Here is a 20,479-nt window from a genome sequence, read left to right on the forward strand (position 1 = left end):
CTTCATTTTAAAGGTATTGGCTAAAATTTTCAAATCTAGCTGATTAAAATTAGACATCAAAATCTATACTTAGGCACCTAAATAAGTGGCCTGATTCTCTGAGGTGTTGAAGCTAATTGGGTATGCGAGTGCTGAACACCTCAAGAAATCAGGTCACTTTTAAAGTGCCTAAATATGAATTTAGGTGCTTAACTTTCGGCAGTCAAGGTTGAAAATGTTTATTATTGCCTTTTATATTTCCAAATTGTGTCTTGCTTGTCTTCTGTATTTTTGAATCATAAACATCAGACCAATTAATGTATCTTGCAGTATTGGCACAGAAGAATGTTTCGATATTTAAAAAATACTTCTGAAGTTTTAAAGTTTTGACATTTTCAGCATGAGACCAGATACAAAGAGCAAATATGTGTTACCCCTTCTCCCATCCACCCCCAAACACCCACTGTTGCACACCTTAAAATTAAGTAATAAATAATTTTTAGTTTCAGTGTTTGTTGGGTTTTAATTTAATGGTATCAGCAAAGAGTTTTCCCTGTTCATACTTCTTGGTTCTTCCCTCTTCGTCTCTCCTTCTTTCCCCCTTGCCAGAACCCCCCCCCCCCGCAAAAAAAAAAAAAAACCAAGGGTTTTTTGAAAGTGCTAAACTAATTTTTACATAAAATATTCTGATGGTGCTTAGAACGTTCTTGTTAGGGCAGTAGTATTTGCCCCAGAACCTGTAACATTGAATTATGCTTTATAGTGCTCTAAATAGTAAAGGTAGCAAATGCTGAACTTAAAGAATTAAATGTAAATACAGCCCCATCTCTCATAACCCATCTCAAAAAGAAAAAAACATGATTCAGAAATGAAAACTGCATTAGTTTGTTGTTGAACTGGAGCCTCCCTGATAGGGCCCCTTTGCACTCCCTGTGCATGTGGATCTGTGTATGTCTCTCTGTCTTGCTCTCTGGCTTGCGTGCTCTCTCCTCCCCCTTCTCCTCTTTCCATGCTGGCCTGTATGTCAGCTTCAGAGTTAATCATTCATCAGCATGAGAATTTATCTATTTTTATTGGTTGCCGGGGACTGGTTTTGAGAAAGGAGTCTGGAAATATGAGGCAGAGAAAGGGAACAGTCACCTCCCCAAAGGCGCTCATCCCTTGCAAAATGGTTTCATGTACCAAACCTGCTAGTGTATTAAAATAATAGGAATGTATTAAATTAACCATTCACCTTTCAAGTGACTGACCCAGTCACAAAGTTATTGAGAAACATCGGGGGAAATTTACAGGAAAAACGTGAAAATCCATTTAAAGGAGGAAAAAAGTGAGTGGACTAGACAGTTAAGCTTTTTTGTTTTTTTTAACTTGGCAGGATTGAAAGGTTTTTTTGGCATGTGATGTGAGACACCCCCTTGCAGTTATGAACCCCAACTGCAGCAGTCACACACACAAATGCAGCAGCAGCAACCAAACTACAAAGGTTAATTTAAAAAAAGAAAAAACAACCTTAAAGTAAAGATTGCAACATAGAAAAGATATGTTGAGAAAGAAAGCACAAGAAAATTCCCAGCAGGCTCTTCTTCTACTCCTCCCCTCCCCCTTCTGAGCTCTGGAGGTTTTTATTGCTGCTCTTTCTCCCTCCCCTCCTTTTTCTTTCCCTTCTTCCCCTCCCCCGCACGTAGGCTCTTGGAAAAAAAAATCTTCCAGCCTGACTAGAAAATCAGCCTTGTTTCCTCAGAAACCGCAGCTGCTGCTAGCAGAAAACACGTCAGGCTGGCCCTACAACACGCACAGATGTGCCTTTGTAAATCCATATAAATGCTGCGAAGGATTCCGTGTTGAGGGCAAACACCCTCCCCTCAGAGGATGGGGCCAATGCAAATGGCAGGCCATATCTCCTTTCTTCAAGGCCTGCCGTGTTCCCACCCCCCCCCACACACACACTTTTCTTTCTTAATTATTATTGTTGCTTATTGGATTAGAATGAATTCACCACCCCCGCCAAACTGGCAGCCAACCAAATATGAAAACTTCACTTCGGGAGACTAGCCCGCCCCAAACAGCCCAGCCGTGTGCCAACCTGACACTGGGCACCAGGGAGTGGCAGCTTTGGGTGTTTTTGATCCTTGTTGGGTAGATCTTTTATAGTGCATTGTGGGTGCAGGCACTAAATTTGTTTCATTTTCTGCCCCTGCTTGGAAACAGAGACAGAGGGGCATAGGTCAACGAAAAAAGTTTCTGCTGGCCTAGGAGACACCTAAAATAAAATGTTGCATGAAAACATAGTGCAAGGCAAGGAGTGTAGTTGATCAGGCCCTCTCTAGGCACAACTCCACCCTCCACTGCTTTTTTCTCTCCTGCCATCTCTCTCTGTCCGTTCCCGTCTCTCTCTCTCTCTCCCCCCCCCCCCCCTTTTTAATATAACTTCCAGGCTGGATGAGTTGCAACTCGTTCTGCGTAATTAAAATGAGTGGATGATGGTTGAAAAGGGATGGAAAATAAGGCTGAGGGGGGTGGGGGCTGAGGGAGGAAGCTAAGAGGGTTGGAGCGCTACTGCTGAAGCAGACAAAAACAGGTCTGGTTGATCGGCTGAGGGGGATGGGCACACTTCCTGCCATTGGCTCTTTTCTAGGCTCCAGAGCAGCTGTGGGAGCAGAGCGCAGGATGGCAGTTACTGCTGAGGCACTTTGGTTCCATTTGTTTAATAGCTGCTAGTCAGAGCCAAATGCAGGCTCATCAACCTTGACTGGCGGGAAAACCGACGCAGGGAATTTTTTTTGCGTTTAAAGCAGAGTACAGGCTAAGCCTGCAAAGTTTATTTTTTTCTCTCTTTTTACCCATTGCTGTTTATATCCCTCTCTTAGCAATAGGGTTATTTAATGTTATTTTAATGTTTCCTGCACTTCTGTCCACAACCATTTAAACACAGAAGGATATCCCCCCTCCCTTCTTTTTAAATACTGTGCATCCTAGATACCATAAGGTATTTTTAAAAGACCAAATACAGTCCAGTACTTAGTTACAATTTAGTTATAAACTATGTTGATTGTCTTTTTCACTTTTATAGCCCAGTTCAGTTGTTCATTGCCACTCCAGCTAGAACTGCTTATCACCTAGTATTTAGCTGTCCTCTGGATTGGGATACTTTTTCATGGCACCTAGCTGTAATTTTATTTCCATTAATAACAGATCTGAGTGTACAGGCGTGTAGTATTTTGTTATAATATGGACTTGTGCCAGCTTATTACAGAGGATTGGAAGTTGAGAAGCAATAGGGCAAGAAATGTGTCCACATATACAAATTTGTTACATGCTTGGGGAGAAACAGTGAATGTGTATGAGATTGTTAATCTTGTCTTATGTACTAATAAAATCTGGAAAGACCAAAATTACATGTGTAAAACTTCAAACACATATCTCTTATGCATCTAATTACACAGAGTTGCTTGTTTATTTTTATTGTAAGTAAAAATAAAGGATTTTATCACTTTGATAGCAGGATTTGATAGACGTACAAGTATTTCTTATTTTCAGAAAGCCATTGCTTACTGCTAAGGAAGCCCAGAAGTTTCATTTTAAGCTGAAAGCAAGCTAAAATTATGTCTTTTTGTTTTCTTTTCCAGAAGAGATGAGCACAAAACAAATTACAGAACGTCCATCCATATATATATATAATGTTTTTTACTTAGATTGTAAAGAGTAGGAGGGACATATTGTGACAGGGCAGCTACTGATTAGCTGCTGTCAATCTGCAAAGATTAGCCCTATTTTTAGATTTCTGAACCTCTTGAGTAATACTAGTTAAATTGGCACAGGTTAATAAGTTGGGGTCCGCAGAGCCTCTTAACTCCTCACTATGAAATCTGAATTAAAGAGACAACCTCACCTTCTCTCCTTTTGGAAATGCATTAGAGAAGAAAATAATATGCATGGTGAATATCTATATATGTGTGTGTGTATATATATATATATATATATATACATCAGTATATCTAAGCTGGGAAATGAAACTTGAAACCAGATCCTCTGGACATAGTAACAGAAATATGTGCGTTAGGTTAAAAGATGCTTTGACAACTTTTCAGAGCATATTGACAATGCAATAGAGTGCTGCTGAAAAGAAACACATTTCTATCTTCAGTTTATATGTACATGTCGAATCTAAAAAATTAGACTCCATCTGTGGATTTTTTAAACTTTTCTCTTCCCCCTTAAGCCCCATCATATCATTCTACTGTTACACCAACACCCACTGGTTAACAGTTGGTCTGAGATGACTGTTGTATACTGAGCTTCTTGAAGAAGGCACAACTATTGTTCACAGAATACAAATAAAATAAGTAACATAAAAAACAACAAAAATAACAACCTTTCCCCCCAAAAAATGAAGAGAGAAACCTATTGTTTAAAAACCCAAAAGGCATGGAATTGACTGGCATAAAACCATCTTCCATAGACGTTTATATGTTTGGGGAACAGACAGCAGGCTAGGACTCAGGAGCACAGGGATGAATAGGGAGAATGTTAATAGCAGCTGTATTTGCAAAGTGGATACTATTAATTTTGGCTTAAATAGAGACTGGGAGTGGCTAAGTCATTATGCAAGGTAGCCTATTTCCCCTTGTTTTTTCCTAACAACTCTCCCCCCTCCAGACGTTCTGGTTAAACTTGGATTTATGCTGGAAATGGCCCACCTTGATTATCATACACATTGTAAGGAGAGTGGTCAGTTTGGATGAGCTATTACCAGCAGGAGAGTGAGTTTGTGTGTGTGAGGGGGGTGAGAAAACCTGGATTTGTGCTGGAAAAGGCCCACCTTGATTATCATGCACATTGTAGGGAGAGTGGTCACTTTGGATGAACTATTACCAGCAGGAGAGTGAGTTTGTGTGTGTATGGGGGTGGGGAGTGAGAAAACCTGGATTTGTGCTGGAAATGGCCCACCTTGATTTTCATATACATTGTAAGGAGAGTGGTCACTTTGGATAAGCTATTACCAGCAGGAGAGTGAGTTTGGGGGGGCGGGGGGGGGGGGGGGCTGAGGGTGAGAAAACCTGGATTTGTGCTGGAAATGGCCCAACTTGATTATCATACACATTGTAAGGAGAGTGATCACTTTAGATAAGCTATTACCAGCAGGAGAGTGGGGTGGGAGGAGGTATTGTTTCATGGTCTCTGTGTATATAATGTCTTCTGCAGTTTCCACAGTATGCATCCGATGAAGTGAGCTGTAGCTCACGAAAGCTTATGCTCAAATAAATTGGTTAGTCTCTAAGGTGCCACAAGTACTCCTTTTCTTTTTGTATTTAACCCTGTTTCCCAGATAAAGCAGTTTTAAAGAAAACGGAAATAATGGTCATGCTAGAAATATATTTGTGTGGGCACTGACCTGAATGTATCAAAGCAGAGATGAATACCCATGCTGCATAAGACGTTTTAGTCTGTTTACCATTTAATGCAAAGTTGTCACTGATCTTGAAAGCCACTTATATTAGAGAAACAAGGCTCATTTTATTGTAATCCACCACAGCACCAAAATCTGGTTTGTAAGACTTATTGTTCCATAGCCCTGCCTAGCACAAGAACAATACCATGCAATTAGGCTGTTTTAGGCTCTGAAGTAGGCTTGCTTCCAAAACACCCTCCCCTTATATTATTAGATGTGTTCCTATTAATGAAATGACTGATTTAAAATCTTCCTGTGTTTATGTTGTTTGGGCAGCAGTAGCTTGGATTTCCCCTGTCTAGACTAAAATTATATCCAGTGGAGATGCATTGGGACATCTGTTTGTAAACTCTTAGCAAGACATAACAAATGAACTACAGCAAAAACTGTCAACAACTGGATTCCTTTTAGGTTTAACCATACATTCTTCATTTGAAAGAAACACCTTTTGTGAAAACGTGTGCAGAAATGAAATGGACTCCACAAAACACAAAAGTGTTGAAAGGATCTGCCAGGGCTGGGTGGTTTAAAGATTAAAGCTCTAGCCTTTCACCTTTGAGATTGCTGTTCTGAGTCTTCCTTTACATTCCATGTAAAACGAGCTTCATGGTGTAAGCTGTCTCCCGTGTCCTCAGCCCACTGCATATAATTGGTGCTGCCTTCCTAATTAGAAAACAGAGCCAGTTCTGGGGTTTGGTCCCTAAAGAAAAGTTATGGAAAGAATCTTAACTCACATACATTTTTATCTACACATGTTTTATCTGCGCAAAGTATGTGTGCATTATGTGTGTGCATGCTTTTACACACACATGGAAATTAGATGATGAAAACTGATGAAGAAATCTCTACTGAAATAGTCACCACAGCGTTAGTTTGAGTTTGTGTAGGTTCTCATGCCTGAATGTGAATTTGGGGGTTGTATGTTATCTAGTGTACTTGCTGGAGTTCTTATTTGCTTGAGGCCTTGTTAAGATTTTTGGCGGGAGCTCAGAGAGACATAAAGTAATGCTACTTGTAAAAAACAAATTACACGAGACAGTAAATGATTAGTGGATTATTTGGGTTTTTTTTGCGATTTACTCTGACCTGGAATAATAAAAATACATGAAGAAGGAGTTACTTTAAAGTTCACATAGCTTGAGAAAAATACTAATGTGTACCCTGTATTTATCTAGAAGTACCCCATATATCTGGAACAAAACTCAAAAGACAGTAATAAAACACAATGAAGAACGAGAAATTGTAAGGCAGTGGAATCACAGCAAGCTTTCCCTGTCTCCAGGAATATTATTCTTTTCCTATTTGTGAAAAGAAATTTCAATTTTATAATAAAAGAGCATTTGCATTTTGTAAGATGGTATCCAAATATTAAAAATGCCACAAACATTTTTATAGTGATTGTTTGCTTTATGGACTCCAGATATCTTCATATTTTAGTGTGTCACTGAAGTCTGTAGGCAAGATTCTGCACTCAGTCACACTGGTAGAAGTGAGGAATATCTCCGCTGAAATAACTGATAGCAAAATTTGCCTCTGAATTTTCCTGTTTTTAAGGATGTACTGTTAAAGCTGAATTTTCAAGTGTGGCCTGCAGAACTGCATACTCCCACCTTGGTGTGTAAAAACCCATATTAGTGTAATCAAATCAGGCATTTGAGTATCTATCTGATTAGCATATGCAAATTTAAGTTTTGTGAGGTAAATCAGGGAATATACATTTTTGGAGGCCACTTTTGTATTGTTGTTTTAATTTTACTCCCATTAAGAATTGTTGAGTGAAATGAAGGCACAAATTATTCCTTATTCCTTTATTTTTTTATCCAGACTTTCAACATGATGGGGGCCTGTTTAGAATTTGAATTGACTACCAGTGTTAAATGTGTGATGGGGATGATGGTGGCTGTGGCTTGTGTGGTGGAGATGGTGACAGTGGCTCTGGCTTGCATGGTGGTTATGGTGACAGTGACTCAGCACTAAGTTTGATTGGGCTGCAGAGACTTTTTTTTCCCTTCATATCTATGATTGTCTTGGTGCTGCCATCTGGCAAAGTGTGGAGGATCTATGGCAGCGAGCAGTGTACTTGTTCCCTCCCACAAAACCTTTAAATCCTGGTATCAGCTGGGTCAAAAACTGGCCTGCTGTGACATCTGACTAATTTTTTAGGGCAGTAATCCAGTCAGAGGTCTTTGTACCCTGGCAAAAAGAAAAAGCCCAACCATTAACAAAGGAAAATAATTTAGTTTAGCAAAGATGCACTCCACAAATTTACCCTTTCAAGTTTTGATATACAGAACATCACTCAGAAGCTTCTCCTATACTGTAGCTAAGAGGTGTAATTCCAAGTATGGATTGTACTCCGGCAGCTGGCCTGAGCCACCGCCTGTGCCATTGAGGCTACGCTTCTATTTTTAAGCACTAGCTGAAGCAGAGCTAGCACATGTATGTCTAACCATGTGGAAAATTACTGTATCTTTTATGACTATTTGGCAGCATATGTATTGATATTTTGTCTTGGAAACTGTCCCTTCCACCCCTGTACTGTCATCTGACAATCCTGGGTAATGCCCAGCTGTGTTTCCCAAATATTGTCATTAGTAGCCCTTTTTTTGTGTATGGTATGATATTGATACAGGAAAGGAGGGATGACAGGGGTCTTTAATTTTTTCATAGTGCATGGGCCATATTGTAATAGAGATACTGTGAAGTCTCTCTGCATAATTGCATAGACCACTTCCCACTTGGGATCATCTAACATCCCTCTGCAGCTACAGCTCTTGCTTGCATTAAAATGTAATATAAGGCATGTGTTTAATAGTTTTAACTGTCATTAGAGCGATGCATACATTGACCTTTTTGGGAAAAAAAACAACCAAAATTGTTGATGATCAAAAGCAGAGGATGTCATTTCATCTCTTCCTCTGTCTGGTCAGTTTCTCTCCTTTGAAAATGAGGAGAATCTGCAGAATATGACCAGCCAGCTCCCCACCAACCATGCTTTAGAAATTTCTGACCTAAGGGATCCCACAGGAGTGGGGAGGAAGAGATAGGAGGGAAGGGTAGAGATGGCATGCTATAATGAAGAGACAGTTTTGTCTCCTGAATCAGAATTAGATTGTGGGTGAACAGAGCCCTATGTAATCTTAGAAAGAATTCTTACATTATTAAGCCTTATTTAAGGCAGATCTTCTGATAGGAAATTTCTCTCTCTGTCTCCAGTTTTGGTTATTGGTGTTTACTCATGAAACACTGAGGTTCTTCAGAGGTGGACTAACAGTAAAATATAGCTTTTATAGCAACGTGGGAAACTACTTTAGAGTTTGTCCTAAATTTCCAAAAGGCAGGTATGCTCCCTCTTTCTTTTTCTCTTCAATCTCCTTCCATCCATAAGGATGAAAAGTACCCATTCCAAAATGATATAATTTAAAAAAGGAATAAAGAGTGGCATTTATAATTTGAAGAGATTAAGAGATACCTTTTGATAAAGGTTCTGAAATTAAAAGTATGTCTGTGAAGCAGGTTTCATAAACGATATTCTCATGAGGGAGGGAGGGTGGGAAGGAAGGAAGGAATACCCTACACACACACACACAACTTCCTTCAAACATTTTTTTTTAAGCTCTCATACTCAAAATAATGAGATTTAACTAAGTGTTGTCTGAGAAGCAGGAAGCTTTTTCTCCCCAGCACAATAGGGATTTGTTGAATCTTTTGAAAACAGTTTCTGCTTTTGAAACACCTTTTCTTTCTCAGCATAAGTAATTAACGCCTTCTTCACAGTGCTTCATGCCCTTGATACATCTGTTACCTTTGACAGATCCTTTCTGTGTTTGCCACCTCTGCCTAATATGCCTACAATATCTTCAGCACAAAATAACTCAGCATTTTTGATGCTGGTTGTATATTTGCTCAATTAAACAAAATGGCATAAAAAGTTGCTGACAGGATGGCATAAAGCTGAAATTTAAGGCTTGTGTTTCTATGCAGGTTTGTCCTTGGTCATTTATCTTTAAGTTTTGCTGCAAATTGTCTGACTGTGTTTAAGTTTAGGTTATTAAGTTGTTTGAGAAGTACAGTTTTAGCTAGGATTGTCTTGCCTCTTTCATTCTTAAGAGTTGCCTATACAATAATTAAAAGTAATGAAGGGTGGGAAAGTGGGGGGGAGAGAATATTTAGCAATTAAAGCCCCCCCCCCTTTTGTATTGGGTGCAAATAAATGAGAGGCTGCCAAGTTTGTAAAAAAGTGCATTTGAGGCATGGGGATATTTGTGTTGTAAATGTGGTTGATCGGCCCTAGATTCCCAGTGTGAAGAGTTCAGTAGACTAGCTGTTAGGACACACAGGTGCAGGGACACTGAATTAAGAGGAGAACACCGTGTCTGCCAAGCAAGAGGAATAATGAGTATAAATGGAGAAGAAAAAAATATATGTGCACTACCTAGGGTAAGTAAAGACTTTTCATCAAGTAATTGCCACGGTATGTGTGGCAGGGTCAAACAGCAGCTCTTAAAGAGTACCCACGTGTCAGAATGTCTGAGTATGAAAGGCTTGGATCCTGTAGTTATAGTGCTCTCCACTCTCCTCATAAGGGATGTTTGTAAGGTAAATAGAATAGCTGCTATTCTAGTTTCTGGCTCAGTACACCGGTCATTTTGATCTCTACAACACCGAACAAATACCAAAGGCCAGACTTCAGGGGAGTTACACCGATTTACACCAGCAGAGAGAGGTTCTGTCCCCCAAAATGAAGAGAAACAAAGTGAAAAACTAATCAGAATCCACAAGTCTCTGTATATGTTTATATAGTGCATACAGGACTGACTTCCTACAGAGCCAGTCAGGAAGCAGTGAAGTAAAATTTGAACCCCAGTGTGTGTGTTACAGTAATAGAATAACATGCTTATGTATAATGTTTCTTGTATTTCATCTTCCAGTAAAATGAACTGGAGCTATTCACCTTAGGCAGAAACAAAAAGCAATCCCAAACGTCCGTTTAGCCAAAATTCCTGGTAGCTATACCTTGATAAATGGTCTAAATAGATCTGTCTGTCTGTCCTTCTGGGGGTTGGGGAACTGTCATATTGCTTTGTAACCTAAAACTCTCTATCCTTTCTTTGGATTGTTCCCACTATATGTTATTCTGCAATAGCTATGATATCCCACCAGGTTGATGGTTACCACTTTTACTTAGTCAATATCCAGAGTCTAATCTCTTTTTGCTTCTTAGGGATTGGCCTTGTTCCTAGCATTTTCAAAATGTTTGCAGTGGGAGACTAAAACAGTGGTTTAGTCAAAATCATGTCCAAGAGCATGTATTATGAACATCATTAAAGCTCTGAGTGCATTTTTTCCTGTAAATTTTAGATTCCCAAAGTTGTTGTGATATTTTAAAGTTGTTTTTAAATATGAACTCGGCAGGTCTATTCTACTAAATAACATTTAACAATATGAGACATCATCGTGTTTTTTTCTGTAATTCTGGCTAACCAAGTACAGAGCTGTTTCAGCAAGCTGCGTCCTTGAGCTGCTGTGTTGTCTGTACATGCTAATAAGGAGAATGAGGAGAATTAATAAGCAAGTGTGAGATGCAGACATGGCTTACATGGTTTCTTGAAAATATTTCCAATTCCTTTTAACACAAAAAGAACACAAAGCTATTGTATTATTTTAAAAGAAGTTAATTTTATTATTTAGTTTAGTATTTTGGGGGCATCTATTGTTAAACATCTGTCGTGCTGCACAAATTAGAACCCTAATTTTAATTATTGTTGAACCCCGTGACCTGGGGGTGGGGAAATGGCTCCGACATAAGAAAGAAATAGGCAAAAGTAAGGTCTTAGAAAAAGTGGAGGCCAAAATCAAAGCTGTACTGACCTGAATGGAAAGCCCTTACATCAAGCTTTCTATCCAGCTACAGAGAGACATCATACTTAAGGGGCTACGGGAGTTCCATAGATGGCATTCCCTGAACCAAGGAGGCATTGACCAAGGCAATCCGACTAAAACCCTGGGATGGAGAGCAGGGAAATCCCAGGTGATCTCAGCTGCCTTTGTGGGGTATATGGTAGTTGATGGTCACTCCAGTATCTCAGGCCTAGATTATTAAGAGCTTTATATACCATCGGTAAATCCTTGAAGGCTCACTAAAAGGTAGTGAGCGGAGGTTACTCACTAATCCACTGTCCTTGTACCAAGAAGCAAACAGTTGACATTTCTGGGTCAATTTCAAGGTAAGCTCAAGTAAGGGGGTATTACAAATAAAAGGTATGAATGACCACAGCAGCATTCATGTTTAACGGAGAAGGGGAGATTTTCAAGAGAAGCTAGACATGGTAATAGCTACTTTGCAGCGCCTGCTTTAACATGGCCTTCCATGCTAAATAATCAATCCAGACTATATCCCCTCCATCAGCAGCAAACCCAGCATCTTCTAATTGGCCAGAACTCGCACAAAATTATATTACTCAGCCTCATTTAGTTTGCTTGGTCCCACCAAACATGAGATGGACCTCAAAAAGGGGAAGACAGTCTGACAGTAATGCAGGACAGACTGTGCATATTTCTTATCCTGTTCTGAAAGTCTGTTGCAGTTTCCACGATATGCATCTGATGAAGTGAGCTGTAGCTCACGAAAGCTTATGCTCTAATAAATTGGTTAGTCTCTAAGGTGCCACAAGTACTCCTTTTCTTTTTGTTCTGATATTGTTATCATGGAGGGGAACCAGAGGAAAAGGCAGCCCCTTTCTAATCTGATTGAACTTCTCAACAAAGACTGAAGACAAAAGCACCACAATAAGTGATTATTAAAATGTTTCTTTAATTTTTGCTTTTATTTTGATTTGAAAAGTCCCAGAAGCCAGCCTTTTTAATAAGTACACAAGTGGTAGCAATTAGTATCTTCTAAGTTCCCTGGCACAGTTGTCCAACAGATGATAATAGAAAGAAAAAATGGCCAATGTGCAGCCTGCAGGGCAAATTTGGCCCACAGAATTCTGTTGTGTGGCCCATAAAAACTTTAGGAGCCAGCATGGAGTGCTTCACCTTAATCAGAGTGGCAGGAGTCTGCTCCATTTTATGCAAATAGACATAGCCTTCCACCTCCTTCTTGTGCCGCTCCAGCAGATAAAGTTTGGAGACCCCTTGGTCTGAGAGTGATGTTCAGTTTATATGTATTAGAAGTTTTCATCTGAGTAGTTAATTGTAGATAAAATACTCTTGCTAAGCATTAGTAATAACAGAATATTATTTGGGAGTCTTAATGAAACAGGAAGGGACTATTGTTGCTCATATTGGGTCTCTGTGAGAGGAAGTGGAGCACTACAATCCATCTTTTTTGTATGACTAGGTTATTTTGTCTTTACATCTTAAATATTTTGCTACAGAATCTTCATACTGCTTTCTCTGTATAACAATCCAAATGTAAAGTGTTGCTGGTTGTTGTTGGTTTTTCTTACCAGTGTGCCACATTCCTCTGTCCCCCTTCAGTTTTCAGCCCATATTTTCTCATACATACTCCCACTGAACCCAAGAGGAGTTGAGTAAACTGAGCAAGGACAGGATTTGGCCAAGTTGTAATAATATGCTTACATCATCTAACTGTTTCCCTGTCTGCTTGGGAAAGGTAGTATTCAGCATTACTCCTGATGATTTTGGTGTATGTTACAACTCTTGGCTCTTTGAGCAGGAGCTGAAAATTATATACTCTTTCTGCATAGTTTACAGTAAGTCTTTTGTTGTTTGTGATGCAGTATTGTTTCTGGAGTTTGGAATGTACTGTATGAATCTCTTATTTAGAAGCAAAATAAAAATATTTAAGGTTTCAGAGTAGCAGCCGTGTTAGTCTGTATTCGCAAAAAGAATATTTTGAAGGAGTAGTAGTGGCACCTTAGAGTTGGCCACCTAACCAATTTATTTGAGCATAAGCTTTCATGAGCTACTGCTCACTTCATCGGATGCATTCAGTGGAAAATACAGTGAGGAGATTTCTATACACACAGAACATGAAAAATGGGTGTTATCATACACACTGTAAGGAGAGTGATCACTTAAGAGTGATCACTTAGCTATTAAGAGCAGGAGAGTGGGAGGGGGGAGAAAACCTTTTGTAGCGATAATCAAGGTGGGCCATTTCCGTGGGCCATTTCCAGCAGTTAACAGGAACGTCCGAGGAGCGGAAGGGGGGGGAAATAAACATGGGGAAATAGTTTTACTTTGTGTAATGACACATCCATTCCCAGTCTCTATTCAAGCCTAAGTTAATTTTATCCAGTTTGCAAATTAATTCCAATTCAGCAGTCTCTCGTTGGAGTCTGTTTTTGAAGTCTTTTTGTTTTAATATTGCGACCTTTAGGTCTGAGATCGAGTGACCAGAGAGATTGAAGTGTTCTCCAACTGGTTTATGAATATTTAAGTCTCACTCCCTGAGGTGGAAGGGTTTTCTGGGCTACTCCCTCATCCACTTGTGGGAGTGCCACATATTGTTCAACAGGGACTTCTCTGGCTGGCCTCAGGAGTTTCTGAATAGTCTTTCTTTAATTAAAACAAACAAACAAACAAACAACAAATAAGCAACACTACAGTATTTTTCAGTTATGACTTAGAACACTATGTGAGCAATAGTGCTAATCTAATCTGATCTGGCTATAGAATATAGTTTATTCATACGCGCACACACACTATCAAATAAGGAGAGACTTAGGGCTTGTCTACACTTACCAGGGGATCGACGCACGGCGATCGATGTATCAGTGGTCGATTTAGTGGATCTAATGAAGACCCGCTAAATCGACCACAGATCGCTCTCCTGTCGACTCCTGTACTCCACCTGAATGAGAAGCACAAGGGGAGTCGACAGGAGAGCGTCTCCTGTCGACATAGCGTAGTGTGGACGCTGTGGTAAGTAGATCTAAGTACATTGAATTCAGCTACATTATTCATGTAGCTGAAGCTGAGTAACTTAGCTTGATCTCCCCTCGTTAGTGTAGACAAGGCCTTAGAAACTCTTCAGATCATTTGGAAGAGTCACTGTTGAACAATGAATGGCGTTTGTGTGTACATATATACATGTGTGCATATGTGTTTTCATTTGTAATTTATTTGTAATATGGATGATATAGTTACCTTAGACTATTTTGCACTATGAGGAGTGAAAAAACAAAGGCAAAATGAGGTGGACTGGGTATTCAGCAAGGATTCAGTGGAACGCCTGCAGGGGAGATACTATTAAAGACACATGAAACCAACAGTGGTGCATTTGAGAACCAAGTCTGCTTTTTTTCAATGGGGTACTCAGTTATTCACAGTGAGCTTTTCCCTTTCTTTAAAAATAGAAAGGTAATATGTTAAAATCTGTAAATAACCAGAACAATCAAGTAGAATTACAAATGGTTAACTCTCACAAATAACTATTAATTAATGCCTAGTTGCCTTGAGGTAATAATGAACCCAGTTATCCACTTTTTGTTCAGTGAAAACCAGGTGATATATTAGAAGGCTGCAAACAGAGGTGCCCTTTGCTTGGTTCTTAGAGAGAGAAACTCACTAATTTTTTGCCTGAACAATGTGTGTGGTGATTGAAGTACCCTCTCATCCCCACTAGAGGGGGGTTCCTCCCATGCTGGGCTGTAATGCTTTTTCAGAACAGAAGTATGGGGAAATCTCACATGACTCTGTATGTTGCTTGAATATTATACAGAATTTATCCTACACCTACAGTGTCTGCAGTCCCTCATCTCTGATAGATCCTAAATAAATCTTTGTACAAAGAGGTGAAAAATAAACCGAATAGAGTATAACATGAGTTTTAAAAATGCAATACTAACAAAGAATTCAGACTGATGCTTTATTGGACTGTCTTCAAGTTGAAATAAAATATTATATCACAGAATTGGTTTAAAAGTCTAAGATCTAAGAGCGTGACAGTGCCTCTTTGATCCTTGCTGGAAAAATAGAAGTGACATTATCAGGGCTATTCCAGTAACGTTTGTAATTAGAATTTCCAACCAGTGTGATAGCTACATTCTGAGGTTTTGAACTGTGTTTGTAAGATTTTTATATAGGAAATATTTCCATTTGTAAAGAGAAAGTACAGTATAACATTTTAAACTTGCTTTTATTGTTTGGGGTGTCACAATTTGTTGCCATCTTTGGTTCCATGATTTGTAGGGGAAAGTGAAACTGGAATCGATGTTTTGTAAATGTATATTTTGAAACTGTGACATCAAGAACATTCTATTTTTCCCTTAAAGGGAAAGGGGAGAGAGAGAGGGGTTATACTTTAAATATCATTTTGGGGAAGAGCCATAGGCATTGTAAGGGTCTGAGCATGATGCTTAGTTCTAATCCTGCATCTAATACTTAGTCCTTGTGTAGCCTTGGGCATCAGTCAGTTAACTCTGTGTATCAGTTTCTGCAAACTGTACTATGGATATTTAGCAATCTCACCAGAATTGATTATTTAGTATTTATAAAGCCCTTTGAGTATTAAGTGCTCACAATTATCATTATTAGATTGATTTTATTTATGTAGATTTTTCTTACTCTGTTCCCGTCTGTTTCACATCCCTCTCAGGATCCCATTTGGGAGCCTGTCAGTGCCGTTCCTTAATCAGCTGGACAGGTTATGGTTGAGGAGTATGTCGCGCATGCTCTCTTCTCCATCCTAGGGTCCATTAGAGCGCCCTCTCCCTTTTTTATGTACAGAATGAATAGAGGTTATATGTTGTTAGATCATGACACAAATATGTTAAAGTGCTGCCACTGTTGTTAGTTTGTCAGCCTTTCCATTATAAAATGTCTTTTTCAGAGGTTTATAACTCAGGCATTAAAATTTGCTCAAGGCTGAAACTTGCCATTCATTTCTTTTCTTGATTTGCTTGAAATCCTTCTTTCCCTTTTTAAGTTAAACTGTAGATTAGATACATTAGTTCTAGTTATACTAGTTGTATAAATTATAATGCATTATTAGCATTTTAAAATAAAATGTAAATCAAAGGAAGGAAGTGTTTTCTACTGTTTAAAGCAGGCAGGGACTAAGGGTAGGAATCCGGAGTTCTGTTCCTGGCTCTGCTACTGACTTGGTGCCTGACCATGGGCAAATCACTTAACCTTTCTGTGCCTCCTTTCCCTATATGTAAAATGGAATGAGGACACTTCCCAACCTCAGAAGGGTATTGTGGGCTTAATTAATTAGAATTTATAAGAGCACTTTGAGATTCTCAGTGTAGAAGTGCTGAAATGTGAAATATTTACAAGAAGCCGACATTTTCAATGGAAAATCAGATGCTGTGCCTGTTTTTCCATTCTCTCAGCTCTCTCAGTCCAGATTAATAGGTTACCAACTCCTAGACCTGTAAGCTGCAAGGCAACCAATAAGTAATTTCACTTTTGGCCCTTAACAAGCCTGTGTCCCTTGAGCTCCCAAACTTTGCAGTCAGGCAGAAACAGTCTTTGCTGGGTGAGATCTTATTCTCTCAATTCCAGAGTTTCAGAAGAATCTGCTCTGCCCAAGACAGGACAGAGGTCTATAAGTGAGACTTTATACTGCCTACTTTCCAGCTGCAGTTTTTCCACTTCGTGATGATGCAAGAGTATTAGTCCTAGTGTGGAGGAGTGAAGGGGGGTAGGAGTTTAGATCATTCTGGTCTGCTGTGTCAGATAATTACCCTGCCGGGTGATTCTGAATGTTCACAGGAAACTTCTTCCTGTGACTCAACATCCATGGGAAAACATGGTTCCAGCTGTATTACAGTAAGGTGTGTGGCACTGAAAAATTGTGGTCTGCCCTCCTGGCATGGCTTAGGCAGGTAACCTTCTTTGTGTCAGGTGTAGGTCTTAAAGAATGATTGCGGAGCTCCCTCTTTCTTCTCTGAGGATTTCTGTGGTTGGTTGTTAGTTTGGCATGGCCAATTCCCTATCTAGGTTTCCATGTGGTAGACTACACAAGGGCCCCCACTTCCAGGATATTTGTTTGGCCTGGATTCTGGTGCTGTGCTCAGGGAAGGTTTCTGATAGGTGGCTAAATTTGAAATGATCTTTCTCCTTATAATTTCAGGTTGAAGTCTTGGCCTCGGAGGATGCTGCATTTGGACTGAAGGTGTGTAGTTTGATGCAGTTTTGTTATATAGGTCCCATCAATTTAGACTGGTGGATCCGATGTCACAGAAGAGGGTAATTTCCTACCTGAAATTTGGGAGTTCTGTGATTCAGATCCACCAGTTGAACAACTATCCCGTAGTCCTGAAACTCTGAGGATGTAACGTGGGGCTGTTTGGTGGTATTATTTCCTTTTGTTTACTCAGGGAAATTTTATTTAGGGGAGCCAAGGAGAAAAAGCAAAAGGTAGTGTTCTAGTGACTTTTAAAATTGCAGTTGACTGAATGCTGGATTTGTTCATGTTCTATAAATTTGCAACTCACAAGTCTTAACAATTAAGTACTGGTAGCCATTATCTGATTTGCAATCTGTTGGTTAACTCATTTGTTCATGGCCCTTATTCACAATGCACCCCAAGCAGAAAGCAGTTTATTCAGCAGCTGTGTTCAATTGTAAGTGTATCCATGGCATACTGCATACATGTTCCAGAGAACACTCCAGAGCTATTCTGCAAACTGGTTGGGGTGCATCCTAGCGCTTATTGGTCGATGTACCTTATGGTGTTGATCACAGTTCTTAATTGAATGCTAGTAGCAGATGATTTTAGGCAAGGCAGATTGTGTGTAGGCTATAGCCAGTTAGCTGAGAAGAGAGAATAGATAAGGGAGGGGGAAGAGATTGTAGGAACATTAGGGTAAATCATGACAATGAAGAGTCCCCTGCTGCTGAAAGCCCACATGCTGTGATACCACTGCAGGTGAGAAAATAGCAGTGATATTACTACGAAAGTGAAACAATCAAGAGAAGATGAAATAACTTCTGCAAGTTTATAAGGAATACCATAAACAAAATTAGCCCAACAACAACAAAGAAATCCTAAATTTTAACACTTTAAAAGCATCTAAACGTTTATGATAATATGACTTATGGTTATATCTTTGTTGCATGTTTTTGTGTTGTGATAGCTGATAAAATTATTAAAAAATAAATAGTGCTACTCCAGTATTATTTGAAGTATTTAACATCTGGTAGTCAGCAGCATTTTCCATTTTTTATTTAATACTCAGCATGCATACAGAATATTCATTGAATATTTAATAAACCTGGAGGGTCAACTCTTGTGAACTCATCTCCATAATCCTTCATACTAGCTGGGTAAACAGAAGTATTACTGAAGATTACTGTAGCAATAGCTCTCACAGCCTAACCCACTGTGGAAAAGGCTATGCTATTGTTTTATGGCCTAACTTGCAGGTTGGTTTCAGTCTTAAAATCAACTTCATAGAGATCACAGTTTGAAGCTCCTTTTTACATCAGTAATTTTAACGATTTCTCATAATCTTTTGGATTTTATAAGTCTGAATCCATACAACTGTCGCTTCTAGTATCACCTACTAGAGACATGAGTGGGGTCTTTCTATAAGATTTTATAAGCCCAAGAGGCTTTTTTTCCCCCTTCCTTCAGAAAGTAGCTTTACTAATAGAATGTCCATGTCTAGAGAAGGAATACCATGGGCTATCTTTTATGTATGTATGTGTGTGTGTGTGTGTGTGTGTGTTTGGGAGATGAATAGCCCTTGGTATTTATATCTATATAAAATACCAAGGGCTATTCATTTATACACACAAAGAGAGAGAGAGAATAAAACAGATACGCTCAAGTTTAGTGAATCCAACATTTGGCTAATTGGCTTAACATTTTTTCTTACACCTGTTTCCACAGTCTACATAACTCTTTTCTTTTCCCTTAAAACTAAGTGCTTCCCCTTCCTTTTGTCTGAATGCAAAATAAATGTCCCGCAGACCAGTGCTAACGAGCAACACTATGCTAACAAACCTGTGTGTGTGCCCATAGTCAATGAGAATAAGCACAGTTTGTGAGGAGAAACAATTTCAGATTCAAGATTCCCAACAATGATTCTGAATAGCAAATAAAAGTAACTCTAATGTTATGAAAAACAGTTTCTGTGGATTTGACTAATTCGCAGATAGAGGATGACTTGGATGAAAAGGCTTAAAATCAGAGCTTGCATGATGGTATCAGCTGGGATTACCAATTTTTAGGCTGCATTTCCTTATAGGTTTAAATCGGGCTTTCTAGGGGATGGATTTTCAACTGCAGATACAATAAGTGCTTCACATTTGGAGGCACCAACAGGCTTTCACATGTATAAGTGTATGCGGATGAAGTGGGTGCTGGTGTATTTTTGTGTGGGTTCATCCATTGCACCTGTAGCTGAAAGTTTGTCTGTTGGTCTTACTGTTATTGAAAGGCTTTTATAGCTGTATTTCCTTTAGATTTGTTGGAATAAAAAAGAGAAAACTAAATTACTAAAAGAAAGAGTTCCTAGTAATATGCTTTTGTTTTAAATTCTGGCTATGTATTCCATTTAGTAAACACATAACCTGGCAATGTTTAGAAATGTGTAACTTTCCCAAGAAAACACATACTGGGGGAATTAACAAAACACTGTTTCTTTACAACATTTGTGCTCTGTCAGGTGAAGGCCTAGTGCAGGGGTGGCCAACTTGTGGCTTTGGAGCCACATGCGGCTCTTCAGACGTTAATATGCGGCTTCTTGTCTAGGAACCAACTCCGGGGCTGGAGCTACAGGCGCCAACTTTCCAGTGTGCCGGGGGCTGCTCACTGCTCAACCCCTGGCTCTGCCACAGGCCCTGCCCCAACTCCACCCCTCTCCACTCCCTCCCCTGAGCCTGCCATGCACTCGCTCCTCCCCCTTTCTCCCAGAGCCTCCTGCATGGAGCCTCCAGAGCTGATTGGGAGGTGCGGGGTGGGAGGGGGAAGCGCTGATCGGCAAGGGTGCTGGTGGGTGGGAGGCGCTGGGAGCGGTGGGGCGGTGGTGGGAGCTGATGTGGGGTTGCTGACGTATTACTGTGGCTCTTTGGCTCTTAGTACATTGGTAAATTCTGGCTCATTCTCAGGCTCAGTTTGGCCTTCCC

At 39.7% G+C, this 20,479-nt stretch overlaps 1 protein-coding gene across 13 annotated transcripts in view; it reads left to right on the forward strand.

The window, feature by feature from the left end:
• Positions 1–20,479, forward strand: part of ARID1B (AT-rich interaction domain 1B) — a 415,499-nt gene that overhangs the window by 193,339 nt on the left and 201,681 nt on the right. For 9 of the 13 annotated variants that reach the window (XM_084622879.1, XM_084622882.1, XM_084622874.1 and 6 more), the window contains exon 5: positions 17,478–17,519. The exons of the other annotated variants lie outside the window; for them this stretch is intronic. In XM_084622879.1, coding sequence (XP_084479005.1) covers positions 17,478–17,519 — 42 coding nt within the window. The remainder of the gene's footprint in view (positions 1–17,477; positions 17,520–20,479) is intronic. 13 annotated transcript variants of the gene reach the window in all.

The sequence above is a fragment of the Lepidochelys olivacea genome (genome assembly GCF_965140295.1).
Source record: "Lepidochelys olivacea isolate rLepOli2 genome assembly, chromosome: 3".
In the NCBI taxonomy this organism is placed as follows: Eukaryota; Metazoa; Chordata; order Testudines; family Cheloniidae; genus Lepidochelys; species Lepidochelys olivacea.